Source organism: Macrobrachium nipponense, chromosome 1, assembly GCF_015104395.2.
Source record: "Macrobrachium nipponense isolate FS-2020 chromosome 1, ASM1510439v2, whole genome shotgun sequence".
Classification (NCBI taxonomy): Eukaryota; Metazoa; Arthropoda; class Malacostraca; order Decapoda; family Palaemonidae; genus Macrobrachium; species Macrobrachium nipponense.
The window spans coordinates 109245953-109260999 of record NC_087200.1 but is presented as its reverse complement, the minus strand read 5'-3'; the positions used below and the strand labels follow the sequence as shown (position 1 = coordinate 109260999).

Here is a 15047-nt window from a genome sequence, read left to right as displayed (position 1 = left end):
AATGAAAGAACTATCTGAATTGATGATCATGCAATGTAAGGCTGGTGACCTTACAGCCTGGGTGAGGCTCGCGGTTGCTATGTCATTTTAAAGGCGTGTCCGGATGTGTGCATGTGTTTGTGTGTGTAATGATGGTTCCAACTGCCCGAGATCGGAGAGAAAAGGTGACACTCTCCTTTTGATAGTGATAAGACACAGGACGGCTTTGGAGGTCTCGAGATCAGGAAAGCCCATCGTAAAAGTTACGGCACCTTTAAAAGGACTTAGGAAAAGTTGCCTTTTGAAAAGAGAGAAGTCTAATGTGTATACATTTATTTAACATTTATTTATATGTTGAGGAATATAATAGATATGTCTCTTTGCTAAAATTCTTTAGTCTCTAGAATATAGTATACATATATACATTACAGTGGTAACTTGACCTACAAGTGAATTAATGTATAAGTTTGCCAAGGTACGAGTTGTCACTAGGTCGATTTTATGCTTCGTTACGCAAGCAAAAAATTGAGGTACTAGCTCAAGATGCTGCTGCTATGTAGATGGTGTACTGACCAAGAATAAAGTAAGCAAAGAAGAAAAAGTAAGTTTGCATCTTTTCCATAAATCTTTTAAAAAGTTAATACATTACAGTGGTCCCCCTGTATTTGAGGGGGATGCATAGCATACCCCCTGCAAATAATTAGAACCTGCGAATAGTTGGAACCCCTATAATGCTTAAAACAGCTTATTTTGTTAGTTAAAACTCAAGAAAGATCCACTAAAAATTTTTATAACTTATTTTCATAGTTTTATCACAAAAAGTGCATTCTATGATAAAATTGATTTTAAAAAAGGAATGTGGATATTTTTCATAAAAAAATATCGCAAAGGGGCGAATTTCCCACGAATACGTAATGGGGGGAAATGATCCAGAGATATCCGCAAATGCGTGAGTCCGCAAATCTGGAGAATGCGAGTACGGGGGCCCACTGTACTTCATTCTATCCAATAATATAGTATGTATTCTCATATTATTGTATTATAAAATACTAACATAGCAGTCAATGTTTTGGTTTGGTAATCAGCTGATGGCGAATACAAGTTTATTTTGCCATATCTAACTAAATTCTGAGTGAATTTTCTTGCTCTAGTTAGCATAAATGAATATCTAAATACTTGAATTATATGAGACAAGGTCATTTTTTGTTCTACGATGTGTTTTTAAGTCAAAATGTGATTTGAATAAACCTTGTTGTGACTGTGAACTAAATTATTTTTTTGTTACTGGATTGTGTTTGCAGGCTGTTTATCGAGTAAAAAAATTGTGATCCCATTCATTATTTTCACTTTATTTTATCGTAATACGAACTTTGCATTATTTATGTTTTATCAGTGTGAAAACAACAGTGAAATGTGTTCTTTCAAGCACAGTAGTTTTGATTAAAAGAATTTTCTCTCAGTTTTATCTACAGTTGTGTTTAATAGCTTAAGTTTACGGGAGTTTTATCCTTGTTGTCGATGCACGATAATAGTCATGAACTTGAACTTTAACAGTTTTTTCAGCTTCAGCTACAATTTGGTTTAAATTTAACAGTATATTTCCTTGTTGATCTTTGATCTATGGTGAATAAAGTTATCACATAAAAATACCTGTCCTATTCTACATGTCATTTATAACATAACTACAGTAATTGTTTACCATCGTACGATGGTTGAAATACAAGCCAAACGGATGTTGTTGTTACCCAATTTGGTTGTATTTAGCAAAAAAGCTGTTTCTTGTTTGGTTGTTCATGGCTGTACACATTTATGCAAAGACTTGATCTGATTTGATTTATATAGATTTTTGGCATCATGCCAAGCACTAGGGCAACTAAGGCCATTCAGTGCTGAAACAAAATTTGACAGTAAAAGGTTTGAAAGGTATAACAGGAGGAAAACCTCAAAGCAGTTGCACTATGAAACAATTGTTAAGAGAGGGTGGACAGTAAGATGGAAGAAAGAAAATATGAATGGAGGTACAGTAAACTGAATGACAGTAGTTGCAGCTAGGAGCAAAAGGGATATTGCAAAGAACCTTAAGTAATGCCTACATTGCACCAAATGAAGTGCACTGATGGCACTACCCTCTAAGGGGATTAACGCAATGAGTATAACGCTGAAACAATACTTTCATCATTATCTTTTGCTGTTTTTGAACTTATTTAACTAGAAGATGGGATAAAGTTAGTCTATTGTAATTTGGTCTCTCTCTCTCCCTTAGGGTATTGTTATTTGGTCTCTCTCTCTCTCTCTCTCTCTCTTCTCTCTCTCCCTTCTCTCTTTCTCCCTCAGGGTATTGTAATTTGGTCTCTCTCTCTCTCTCTCTCTCTCTCCCTTAGGCTATTGTAATTTTATCTCTCCATTTCCCTTAGGCTATTGTTTGTTTGTTTGCATGGTGTTTTTACGTTTAATGGAACCAGTGGTTATCCAGCAATGGGACCAAGGCCGGATTTAGGCATGTGGAGGCCCCTGGGCAATCTATGTGTGGAGACCCACCCTGCTTGAGGCGGGTGACGAGCGAAGCAAGCCTCACCGGGGGCCGCTGTAAGCTCCACCGGGAAATCATCATTGCCGGTCCTGCCAGTAATGAATTTTGGTCATCTTAATCATGTGTGCAAAATGACCTCTCCTGACTCTGTACACTCGAGTATAAAAAGATTATGAAAAGCAATTTCAAATAAATAGCATAAGTTTTATTACCATAAATCTAAATATGTTAGTTTGCCTTCACTCATCAGGACTCTTCACACCTGACTGTACAAACTGACCATTTTTCGAAGGTGATTAGGAAGCATGACCCATACTCAGTGCCGCCAATCTTAAAATCAAAACCAAAGTTTCTTCGTAGAATAGAAAAAGTATAGCGGTATCTGTATTTACAGACCAGACACTTTACGAGCCTTGGCCCTTGCAAATTTGGTGATCAATATGTCAAAGTCAATGTCTCTGAGGATGTCATACTCAATGCTCATCAAAGCCAGGTGACTGAGTCGATCATGATGCATTGTAGTACGAAGTCTGTTTTTGATATACTTCATTTTGCTGAATAAACGTTCTCCAGAACAATTTGTGATCATAAGCACCAAGTACATCCGTAGCATTATCTCAACATTAGGAAAAGTATCTGCAACTTTCTTGTCTAGCAGCAATTTGTAAAGGAAATGTTCCTTCCCAAAGCTATCAGTCTTAACATAATCATCCAGAAACTGGGTGAAAAAAGTTGCAAACTGTACAAGTTCAACACCAAGTGATTGATCCAGATCATCTTTATATTCACAAACTAATTTTACTGCAGCTGCTTCTATTTCAGTATAGCTCAGTGATTCCAGTCCAGATAAGAAACCGAAAAGGGAACGGGTGTTCTTGTAGGCCTGCAAACGTTGATTAAGGGAACTCAAAACTGATCAATTACTGGAAGAAAATTATCAACACGACACTTTTCAGAGTGAGAAAGAGTTACTTCCTCAGATTGTCCATAATCCAATGGATTCAGGCGCCCATAGGAAGAACCGCCACTGATTACACAGACAATGGTACAAATACATACATTCAATAAATAAACTCACAGAAACTAAAAAATATATAGAAATATTTGAAGTCAGACTTCAAATACTTTGTCAACCAACAATGCATTCAAAAATAGATAGGAGGTAATTTTAGGGGTAACTGTAAACATAGCCTAAATTTCTAATAATATCACGTTTTTTACTTTGGTTTTACTGTAGTTTTCCGTGATGAAAAAAGATAAATCATAAATATCCACAATTTTGTTTCATTCTGACTAATAAAACTTTTATTCCTTATATATACACTGAAATTAAAAATGATTTAAGCCTGGGTCCTTTTTTTGAGGCCCCCTAAAATGTGGAGGCCCCTGGGCAGGTGCCCTCTTTGGCCCACCCCAAATCCGGCCCCGAATGGGACCGACGGCTTTACGTGACTTCCAAACCATGTCAAGAGTGAACTTCTATCACCAAAAATACACATCTCTAACCCCTCAGTGGAATGGCCGTGCCACTGAGGCACTCTATTGTAATTTGATCTCTCTCTCTCTTAGGCTATTGTAATTTGGTCTCTCCCACTCTCTGGCTGTACGCTGCGCTTACACCCGTTGCGAGGGAGATTTTAAAATATTTTCAAAATATCACTGTCTCAGTATTAACTGTTAACCCAATCGTAAAATCGGATTATCAGAAGACGTATCCTCGTAACTTGAACACTAACCGTACACTGTTTAAAAACCTTATTATATATTTACATACTCTATCATATTCTTATAGTTTTTATTTAAAAATGTATTTTCCTTATTCAATAACATTCAACATAAAAATATAGGGTGGCATTTTGAGGGTTGGAACAGAATAAGGGCATTTTAAGTATTTTCAATGGGGAAAATTGATTTGATGTGCAAGCAAATTGAGCTACAAGCTTGTGTGTGTGTGTGTAACCGATTCAGGAAGACATGGAATGCAATGAATGAATGTAGATTAATGGATTTGTATCAATAAAACTTGTTGTCATGAAACTATTGTTTTACATATTCTAAATTGATAGAATAAACAAATTGTTAAATTAAAAAGGGTTAAAAATATAAGAAAATTACTATTGTTTTTATTAGGAGAAAATGACTGTCACATATAAAATGATGTATTGAAATATATATAACTCTAAAATTTAGTTTATGGAATGACCATAACTTCACAATACAGGCAGACCCAGTTGATGGCAATCTGGTTTGATGGGGCTTGTCTAGTGCCATAAAATTGGCGATTTATGGTGCCATAACGGACCAAGTTTTGGTTATCGCCGCCATAAGGTGCTGATAAGAGTTATGGCGCCCTAACATCCTTGAAGGAGGTGCCATTAACCGGATATTGGCGCCATTAACCAGGTGTGGGTGCCATAAGTGCCATAAGTCACCAAGTTTCGGTTAATGGCAGTTTTCACTTATCAGCACCCTGTTGAGAACATTTGGTATATTCTTTGCAAATATAGTATAAAGTTTATATAACTGAATTCCACTACTTTTATTTGTAGAGTACAAATCTTTAAAGTTTTGGAAACCAATGATTGTCAAAATTTAAAGACCAAATCTCCAACTTTAATACTTTGATCTTGAAAGACAGTACATAATGTTCTTGTTGACCAACAGTTATAAATATCAATGCAACTTTCATCTCTCTGTGAAATACATGCTTAAGCAAATAAGTAAAATATTTATAAATAATGGTATCCATATGTAATAATTATTGTTGTTGTTTGTTTAGTGTAAACTTGAAGTTTTTGTTAAATATAACACTTTTTGTTATAAATATTAATCAAATGGAATCCTGTTATATACAGTTAATATATACTTATAGAGAGCACTATTATCAAAGTATACACAACAGAAAATGTCATAACTTGAGAGTAACAATGAGCTAGCTTTTTGGAAGTTACAGATATATCTTATTAAATCACAAAAGTTTATATCCATGAATCAAAACTTTTACAATTGATTGTAGTGGTGAAATGCTCAGATGAAAGAAATCTTAATTGGGTGAGGAACTGTAGTGTCAAAACCAACCTTTTAATCACAGAGACATAAGTTCAAAGACCCTCTTATCTAAGTATGAGAGTATTGCCATGGCTTATGCACATTCATTTGAATTTTTTATATTTCAGTATTTGATGTAAAGCTCGGTTTGAAACTGAGCTAAGACTATTAGAAACCTTTTATAAAAAAAATTAAAACCTAACTTGAATATAGATAGTAACTATGCCTTCAGCAGAAAATTATTCTAATTTAGATAAATTTTTATCATTATCTGTGTATTTATTGTATTATTTTATGTCCACTTTGTTTTTTTGGGTATAAATGTGTTTGTTTTTTTAATCTTTTACAAAACCTGAAGATGGACAGTTGTCTGAAATGTTGTTAGCATAAGAATGTAAATAAAGGAGAGAAAAAAATGTTAAGGTTTGTTTTGACACTACAGTTCCTCACCTGATTAGATTTCCTTCAAAACTTTTACAACGGATATTATTCAAATGTTGACTGTTCTGTTGCTTAATGGTTACAAATGCTTTAAACAAACAATTTGCTTCTTTTCTTTTTAGCTCATTTGTTGGCCAACTTATGAAAATTAATAATCCTACCATTATGTTAGAAAATGGCTTTCAAAATAGTGTTGGTATTGCACTGTGTATGCTTGAATACAGCAATATTCATAACTCATAATATGGTATTTACAAAAATCATGGATACTAATGGAAAAAGTAGCTGCACTTGAGTAAATGAAATTCAGTTTCCATTAACTGGTGACAGAACTGTCAAAGGAAGTCCTGAAGCGAGTATTTTAGCAAAGATTTGGTAAAAGAACTTTACACTTTGTACAGTGAATTCTACCCGACACCAAAAAATTTATTACTAGACGTCTACTTAATTTTATTCATATTTTGTGGCTTACTTTCATGATCTGCCAAATCAGCATCATAAATCCTTCCTTATAAACACTTGTTCTACTCCACACTTAACCATGTTGATGAATCCTCAACAACCATCAATATCTACAAAATATGCTAAATATAAATGAACGTAGATGGTACAGTATATAAAGTCTGTCATTAAATTTACATGAAAATACAGTATAAAGTCTTTCATTAAATTTACTAAAAAATAATCTTTCAAGAAAATACATGAGAAATGGTAAAAATTCTCAAAATATCACTCTTTAATATCTATGTTCTGACACTTCAACAAGTTCCCTGTGTCCGACTAAGGAAATTTTATTACACTATTTTTTTTAATGAGTTATGATTTTCAGTCAACCAACATTATCTACCAATTTGCAGAGCTTAGGATGAAATGTCTAAGGCATCTTGTAGGATATTAACAATATGTACTTAACCATATATTTTTCAACTACCAACTAAAGAGCATATTTATTATACTTAGGATAGTACTGGACCCACCAGGAAGGCAACATGAACTATGGAGTTTTGATTTCAGTCATAGACATTTGCTACAAGATTCCAATACTTTCTAATTACAAGTATTCACATTCTACTTCTTATAAGAAGTTACATAAAGGTTCTGACAAAACTGAAGTCATTTTACCTGACAGCCATAAAAGAAACTTCAAAATCTGCCTGTGTAGCATTCAAAACAATAAATGGCTTCAACAAATTATAGGGAATTTCTTGTATAAATAAATAGCTCTAAAAGTTAAATTTTGCTTCATCATAACTTGCCAAAATCCTATACTGTTGATGTAGGTATGTTTCAATCATAAGCACCCATTACTTAGAACTGTTAGAGTTCTGGCTGAGTTAAACTATGAAAAATTAAGACATGTAAAAATTACTACACTCTTCAGTTTTGCAACAACTGAATAAATTTTCAAAATAAACAATGCATAACATCTATGATTGTTTATTAACTGGATAATATATTTCAACCAATTCTATAAAAAATATCCAGTTTTCCAGTTCACATGACAGTATCAAAGTGAGGTACAGCAATACCTATTCACACACTTTCAGTCCTATGAAGAAAAGTATTTTAACTTGGTCATCTGGTTAAACTATCTAATTTCTATTACTTTATTGTAAATCACTTTACCCATTGCAACTAATCACAATTCCCGACTGGCCCTTAAATTATAATTTTTAAGTGAAGACTCAAAATTGTTGCAATACAAAATGACTGGACCGTTAAAAGGGAAGATTCTGTAAGAAATGACAGAGCAATGCAACTAGGAACCTCTAGTACTTCCTGTTGAGTGCAGCATAACAGTACCACCCTAAAAAATCAGAACCTCCAACTGAGGATCAAAAGTAAGAGTACAGGATGACCAAAGAATGACTGAGGCACCACTGAAATAAGAAAACAATCCTGTTTACCATATTTAAAAAAAATGAAATTTTTTTATCAATTTGCATTTTTCATAGATAACAAACCTGAGTTCTTAACAACAGGATAAATCTCCTCACCCCAGCTGGAAATTGGTTAAAACAATCAAAGATTGTGTAACCTCTACTAATTTAGGTTTCTGAATACTTTTCAGAAAAAGAACCTTCTTTAAATCCTTGAAAATTAAGCAACTACTCTACTAATATATATTGGACACTTACCAATTTTTAAACAATATACAGTACTTGGAGTACAGTGTATTTTCTTGAATAAAGGACTGAATATTAGCTCTGGAGGCTCAACAATGAGAAGGCTGTATAATACAATACAGTATGCTGTCAATAATATAACTATATATGTAACTCAACACTGCAATATATCAGTCTGACCTTGGAATCTTCATAACATAACAATCATTACATACATTATGTATTTGGTGAGAATGCATTAGCCATGACTAAATTGGGACAGATGGTGAATATCACTAATTAGAAACAAAGAATTTTCTAGCTAAACAAGGAACTTCAAATAAAACTTTCAAAAGTAAACAGAAGAATTAATCATCATCCATTCCCTTTGATAAAACCTACTGTAATCCCTGCCGTGCCATTTCCAGAACTTTGTGTCTTGAACCTGTGGAGAGGTAAAGAAAAAAAAAATGCATTTAAAATACTTCAAAAAATATATCAAAAGATTAAAAAGAATATATACTAATGGGAATAATGTGCAATATACTTTTCCCAGCAATCAACTACTTTATTACACAAGATAAATATCCCATACATACAAGCCTCTTACTACTTTTCTACTATAGTACCTGGACGTTCTCGTGTGTTGTTAACCAAAAATATGACATGAAAGAAATTTTGAGACTTTGCTATTGAGTACTATATATCAAAATTGGCATTAGTTGTTTCAAGCACCAGAGATACAAATGTACTGACATTTGGTTCAACATTTGGTACCCTTTATCTATTTTTTCTTTTTCTTATAAAGCTAGTGTATGAATACCAAGTACTATATTAAACGAACTTATATTATAAAGTCTGATAGAGCTCTTAAGATTTTACTTTTCCTGGACACAATGACAAACACATTTTTCCATATAATTGTTTGAGGTAACTTTTTACTTGAAGCATATTCTGTGCATCCCATCAATCCAAACAAAACTAACATTGTATTAGTTGCTGTACACCAAATAGCCATATGTGGAAAGGTTAGTCCAATGAAACAAACACTTTTCAGAACTTTATATATTTTCTGTATAGCTATCTTAACAATATCACAAACATTTTGTTACTTTGATTTGTATGTGAATGCACTTCCCAGTTTTTAAAAACCTTACCATCCTCTCATGGATAAATTAATATGTACACTGCATTTAAAATGCCCTACAATATTACATTCAAAATAAACTTTTTTTCACATCTTGGTACATGCGATCCTAAGAAACCTTCCATGATTGATTGATTGATGCAAAAAAGTACCACGGCGTCCCAACAACTTAGGTCATCGACGCCGGAAATATGCCGTTATGTAATTAAAAATTAAATAAATAATAAATATGCCGTTATGTAATTAAAAATTAAATAAATAATAAATAAGTAAAAAAAATGTTCTTATATACACTTAAGTTTCAAGTATGATATCATTTATACTTTACTATAAAAAGTTATAACTTTTGTAGGAAGCCTGCTTCCTCCACAAACCTAAAAATACCACTCGCCTGACTAATAATATTCCTTCCAAGTACCCTGGAGAGAAGGTATTCACCTTCCTCATTACGGCACTCTGAGAGGAATCCTCATTACGGCACTCTGAGAGGAAACGCTCTCTTATGTCCTGAAGACTGGGACACTCGACCAGCAAGTGTCGCACAGTCAGAGGAACTAGGCAGTCATCACAGAATGGCTGGGGATGTCCAGCCATTAAATAACCACGTTAGGTGTGTGTGGCCAATTCTTAAGCGGCAAAGGGCCGTTTCCCATCTCCTCGACAATTTGCTGTAATTAAAAGGAATTGCTGATCTCATAATTTCCAACATCTCTTGATTACTTTCTACTAAATTTTCCCATTTATTTTGCCACTTCTCTTGGGCTTTTTTTTTGTATGTAAGGGAAAAAATCTCTAAATGGTAATGCAATATTTCTTTGTGGACCATCATGAGTTGCCCTTTTCGCTAGCTTATCAGCCTTTTCGTTTCCACCTACTCCTGTGTGTGCTGGTACCCAACAGAAGTTTACGGTTTTCCTTTTCCGGTTGACTAAAAACAACCATTCTAAAATCTTTAAAATCAGAGGATGTTTTGAATAAAAATTCATGGCTTGAATCACACTTAGAGAATCTGTGAAAATAGTAAAACTGTTATCGTCACAAAGTAAAATAATTAAAACTAAAATGGCATACAACTCAGCTGTTAAAATGGAGCAACAATTTGGTAATGATCCGCAGAGTTCAAAATTTGGAAAAACTGCTCCAACCATCAGTATATATACTGATATCACTTTCATGCTGAGATGCATGCTCTAAAAAAGTGTCTCATCACTCTCTCTGATATATTCTTCTTGGATGAATTAAAGTAGTTACAATATGTAATATAAGGTAGCTTCCAAGGTGGGATTACTGAAAACCTGAAAGACAGAACACGAGTAATGGTTATGTTTAAATTGGTCATGATTTCCCGTACTCTGAAGGCAAATGGGTGTGGTATTTTTGAATGTCTCTAAAATAAGGAAAATATCTTTCATATCTGACTGCAATGCAAGCTAAAGAATTTGGAAGTCTCTGGAACCTAATCCAACTTTGCACCAACAAAGTCTGGAAATGGAGATCCAGAGGAAGCTCTCCAGCATCCACTAACATACTTTCATTGGGAGAGGATCTAAAAGCTCCTGTAGAAATCTGAATGCCTGTATGATGAACAGAGTAAAGAGCTTTTAATTTATACAGAGGGGCAGATGTGAACACTTCGCAACCATAAGCTAACTTTGGTAAAATAATAGCTTTGTATAATCGGAGGAGCTGTGTTCGGTCAGCACCCCATGAAGTATGAGATAATACTCTTAATAGATCTAGTGCCTTTACACATTTTGTTTTCAAGTAAGATATATGGGAAGACCAATTAAGCTTGTTGTCAAATATTAATCCAAGGAATTTGGTTTCAGTCTTACAAAGGATTTGTTGTCCATTTATAAATAAATCAGGATTGGGATGGGCTCTTCTTAGGTGGCAAAAGTGTACTATTACAGTTTTGGTGATAGAAAATTTGAACCCTCTTTTCTCAGCCCATGTGACAACTTTGTTAACATTGAGTTGTAATTGTCGCTCTGCTACAAACCTTCCATGAATTTCCTAGATCCCCTAGACTGAATAACTTCAATTGCTGACTTTTTATTCTTCATAAAATAAAATTGAAACGACATTAGATCAAAGGTTCTATCTTTTCAGTTTTACAAGTCAAATGTAGACAAGAAGTGACTGCAAGCTAGCAGATCTGATTCCAAGGTAATGCAAGTGTCTTAACCTCTTGTGGGTAATTTCTAATCGCAAAACACTGAACAGAATGCTGTTGATATCACTGTGAAGGTAAGAACAAAATGACAAATCATAATGACCACAACTGATATCAACAGCAAGGTTATTCAACATAGTCACAGGAACAGGTATTGGAGAGATATTACTGTCAGTTCCTGAAACACTGAAATCCACTGGGACCCAAAAACAAGAAACCCAATTATATATGGACACAATGGTGGCCATAATACAGGTGTCTGCAGCTTGCTAACAAGACAGTTGCCAGAAAGAGCGACTGGCCGAAAACACAAAGGAAATTCAGAGATGTAAGCTAGTGATACCTGGATGCCTTATTATGATAAGCGTCATGTTCAGCATTTTCCCTTAATAGGGATGAGACTTTGGCATGATAACATTGCAAATGACATTTTTATAATAAAGGGATTTTGACGAAGGAAAAATCTATTTCTGGGGGAAGACCTGTGTTGCCCAGTGAAAAGGATCCTGCAGCTCACTTTTCTAGTATAAATAGATTCTAAATATACCAGAGGAAAAAGCTAGCATGGTATGCTGAGGTTACTACCCTCGCGCGAGTACCCTAAAGGGTGTCGGGTATAAAGTACAAGGCGAGTGGAAGCCACTATTCACAGGTCTTCTGCCAATTAGAGGATTCCTTTCCAAAATCCCTCTCATGGGGAGAGCCGTCGCAACGGCTACTCCCTCCCCCTTGCTACTGCTACTACCGCCCGACCCGAGCGCCATCTACATTCCTGGATTTACACCCCCTGGCTTGGATTGGTATAAGGGTGGGGAAATTAATTAGAAGGGCTGGGTTCACCGGGCAACACAGGTCTTTCCCCAGAAATAGATTTTTCCTTTGTCAAAATCCCTTTTCTGGGTTCGACCAGTGTTCGCCGGTGAAAAGGTATCAGAGAATGCTTTCCAAGCTTACTAGATACTAAGTAGTCTTTATAAGGAAGGAGTTAATGAAACCTAAGGTTCATTTCAACTTAAATTTACTCACTTAATATTTACACTAGGTCCATTTAAATTTAAACTTACTTACTTACTACTTACACTAGGACTTAAACTATGACTTAGAACTAGTAATAACATGATGATATCATACAATTGAACAGGGTATTCAAGGCAATATCACATTCCGGGGTATGTACAGACCGGTCCATAGAACAAACAGGGACCAAACCATTCTATATACAAGTTTTGGTGGCAGGATGACGCCCAGGGCCTCCCAACCCAGAGGAGAGAGGTTTAGTGGGGAATATGAGCGAGGCAGGCAGGAAGGAGAGAGTATTAAGAAAGTAAAGGGTAAGGAGAAGAATGATAGGATTCATTATTCGGGGGAGACTATGCTCCCTGCAGCAAATGCTGGGAATTTAAGGGCTTTTAAGTTCTTTAAATAGTGGCGCTTAAAAACTGCTGGAGATTTCCAACCCGTATATTTCTTCAGATCTTCGAAATTCATATTTTGAAAATAATTAATAGAGGTAGCCACCGCTCGGATGTCATGGACATGTGGAACTGAATCCGGGTTGGCTTGTTTAATGAAGTAGAGTATTTGTTGTCTAATACCTTTCAGAGAAATCGTGCCACCTTTCTCTCTAATGAAAAGAGGACCTGAAGATGTTGCGGAAGTTCTGGCTAAGAAGGATCTAAGGGTAGTACAGGGCACAATGATGTGTCCTGTGTTAGAGGGATGATTTTCCATGGAGCCCATCTATTTTGTGAGTCCTCATTCTTAGCCAAGAACCTCCGGTCTGGGGATAGTAGTACTTCCCCTGACAGGAGGAATTCTATGTGGTCTAGATTCCTTGAGAGAGCCGAGAGTTCAGATATTCTGGCACCTGAGGCCATAGCCTTTAGGAGTAAAGTTTTTCTTAATAGGGTTATATATGAGCATGATTCATTATTAGTATCCGAGGCTAATTTGAGTACATCATTCAAGAACCAAGTGACCATATGTGGGCGGTCAGTTGGTCTTAGGCGGGCACATGTTCTTGGAATGGAGGAGAAGTATGCATCTGACAAGTTAATACTAAAGCCAACCTGAAAAATTTTCTTCAAAGCCGACTTTATTGTTGTAATGGTACTGGCGGCTAGGCCTTTCTCAAAGAGAGTTCTAAAGAACGAAATTGCCAGATTCGTGGTCATTTTGTAAGAATCTGATTCCTTCAGGAATTTGGCCAATTTTTTGACTGCCGAATCATATTGCCTGAGCGTTGATTCTCTTTTATCTGATTCTAAAAATACAATGTTAAGTGGATCGATACTCGCGTTCTTTTGGGCTGCAAACTTCATGAAGTCCATAAAGTTAGGGCATTCAGAATTCTTGAGGAAGTTGACACAGTTTGAGTTTGTACTATCTGTGTCAGTTTCGGGCGAGGGATCCGTTTGGGTCGGAGCTTCAATTCTAGAAGAAGCGGAAACCAGTTGCTTTTCAGCCAATTGGGTGCCACTAATGCTACTTGTCCTGTGAAAGAACGTAGCTTGTGCAGGACCTTCATCAGAAGATTCCCCTGAGGGAATAGATAAATCTTCTGCCAGTTGTTCCAATCTATGGTCATCGCATCTGTGGCATAGGCTAGAGGGTCCAGGTTGGGTGCCACATAACATGGCAGCTTGTGGTTGGATTCTGTGGCGAATAAGTCTACTTGAAGGTCCAGGATTTGTTTGCAAATCCACAGGAATGAATTCTTGTCCAGAGACCACTCCGATTCTAGTGAAGTTGTCCTGAAAAGTGCGTCTGCAATCACATTCTTGACTCCTGCTAGGTGGGTTGTTGACAGGTGCCAATGATTTTTCGCCGCTAAAGAAAATATTGCAATCAGCACATGATTCAGCTTGCTTGACCTGGAGCCCCCTCTGGTTATGCAGTGAACCACCACTAGACTGTCCGAGACTATCCTCACATGACTGTTCCTGGCCGGAGTTAGCCATTTTAAGGTCAGGAAAACTGCCATAGCTTCTAGCACATTGATGTGGAACTGGCAGAACGTATCCGACCATATCCCCTGAACCGTCTTGTATTGTGAATATCCCCCCCAGCCACTCAGTGACGCGTCTGTATGAATTGTCAAAGACGGCGGAGTGAATTGCAGTGGTACTGCCTTGGTCAGGTTCCTGTGCTTCGTCCATGGGCGAAGCCTCTTTGCTAGAATGGGTAGAATTACTGAAATTTTGTCTCTGAGATTGATGTTGGCTCTCTTCCTCCAGACTTGATTGATATCCTTCAATCTGGCTTTTAGTAGGACGTCTGTTATTGATGCGAACTGTAGTGAACTGAGGATTCTCTTTTGGGTACGCTGAGAGGCCTTTTTGTTCCTGAGGAACTGTTTGGTAGCTGCTGCTATCTGCTTGGCCTTCCTGGGTGGAAGAGATAGCTTGTGTTTTATTAGATCCCATTGGATTCCCAACCATTGAAAGTGGGAAGCCGGGTCCAGCCGAGATTTTTCCCTGTTTATCTTGAAGCCCAGAGACTCCAAGAGCTCTATTACTTTGGCTGTTGATTTGCGGCATTCCTCGACACTGGCTGCCCAAATGAGCCAGTCGTCTAGGTAGGCTACTAACATAATCCCTTTGGTTCTTAGTTCTTGGATTA

At 36.2% G+C, this 15047-nt stretch overlaps 1 protein-coding gene across 1 annotated transcript in view; it reads right to left on the bottom strand.

The window, feature by feature from the left end:
- Window positions 1-4617: 4617 nt before the first annotated feature.
- Window positions 4618-15047, bottom strand: part of LOC135219549 (protein LZIC-like) — a gene marked incomplete in the record, with an annotated part of 200618 nt that continues 190188 nt past the window's right edge. Inside the window, 1 exon segment of the mRNA XM_064256403.1 lies at window positions 4618-8548. Coding sequence (XP_064112473.1) covers window positions 8502-8548 — 47 coding nt within the window.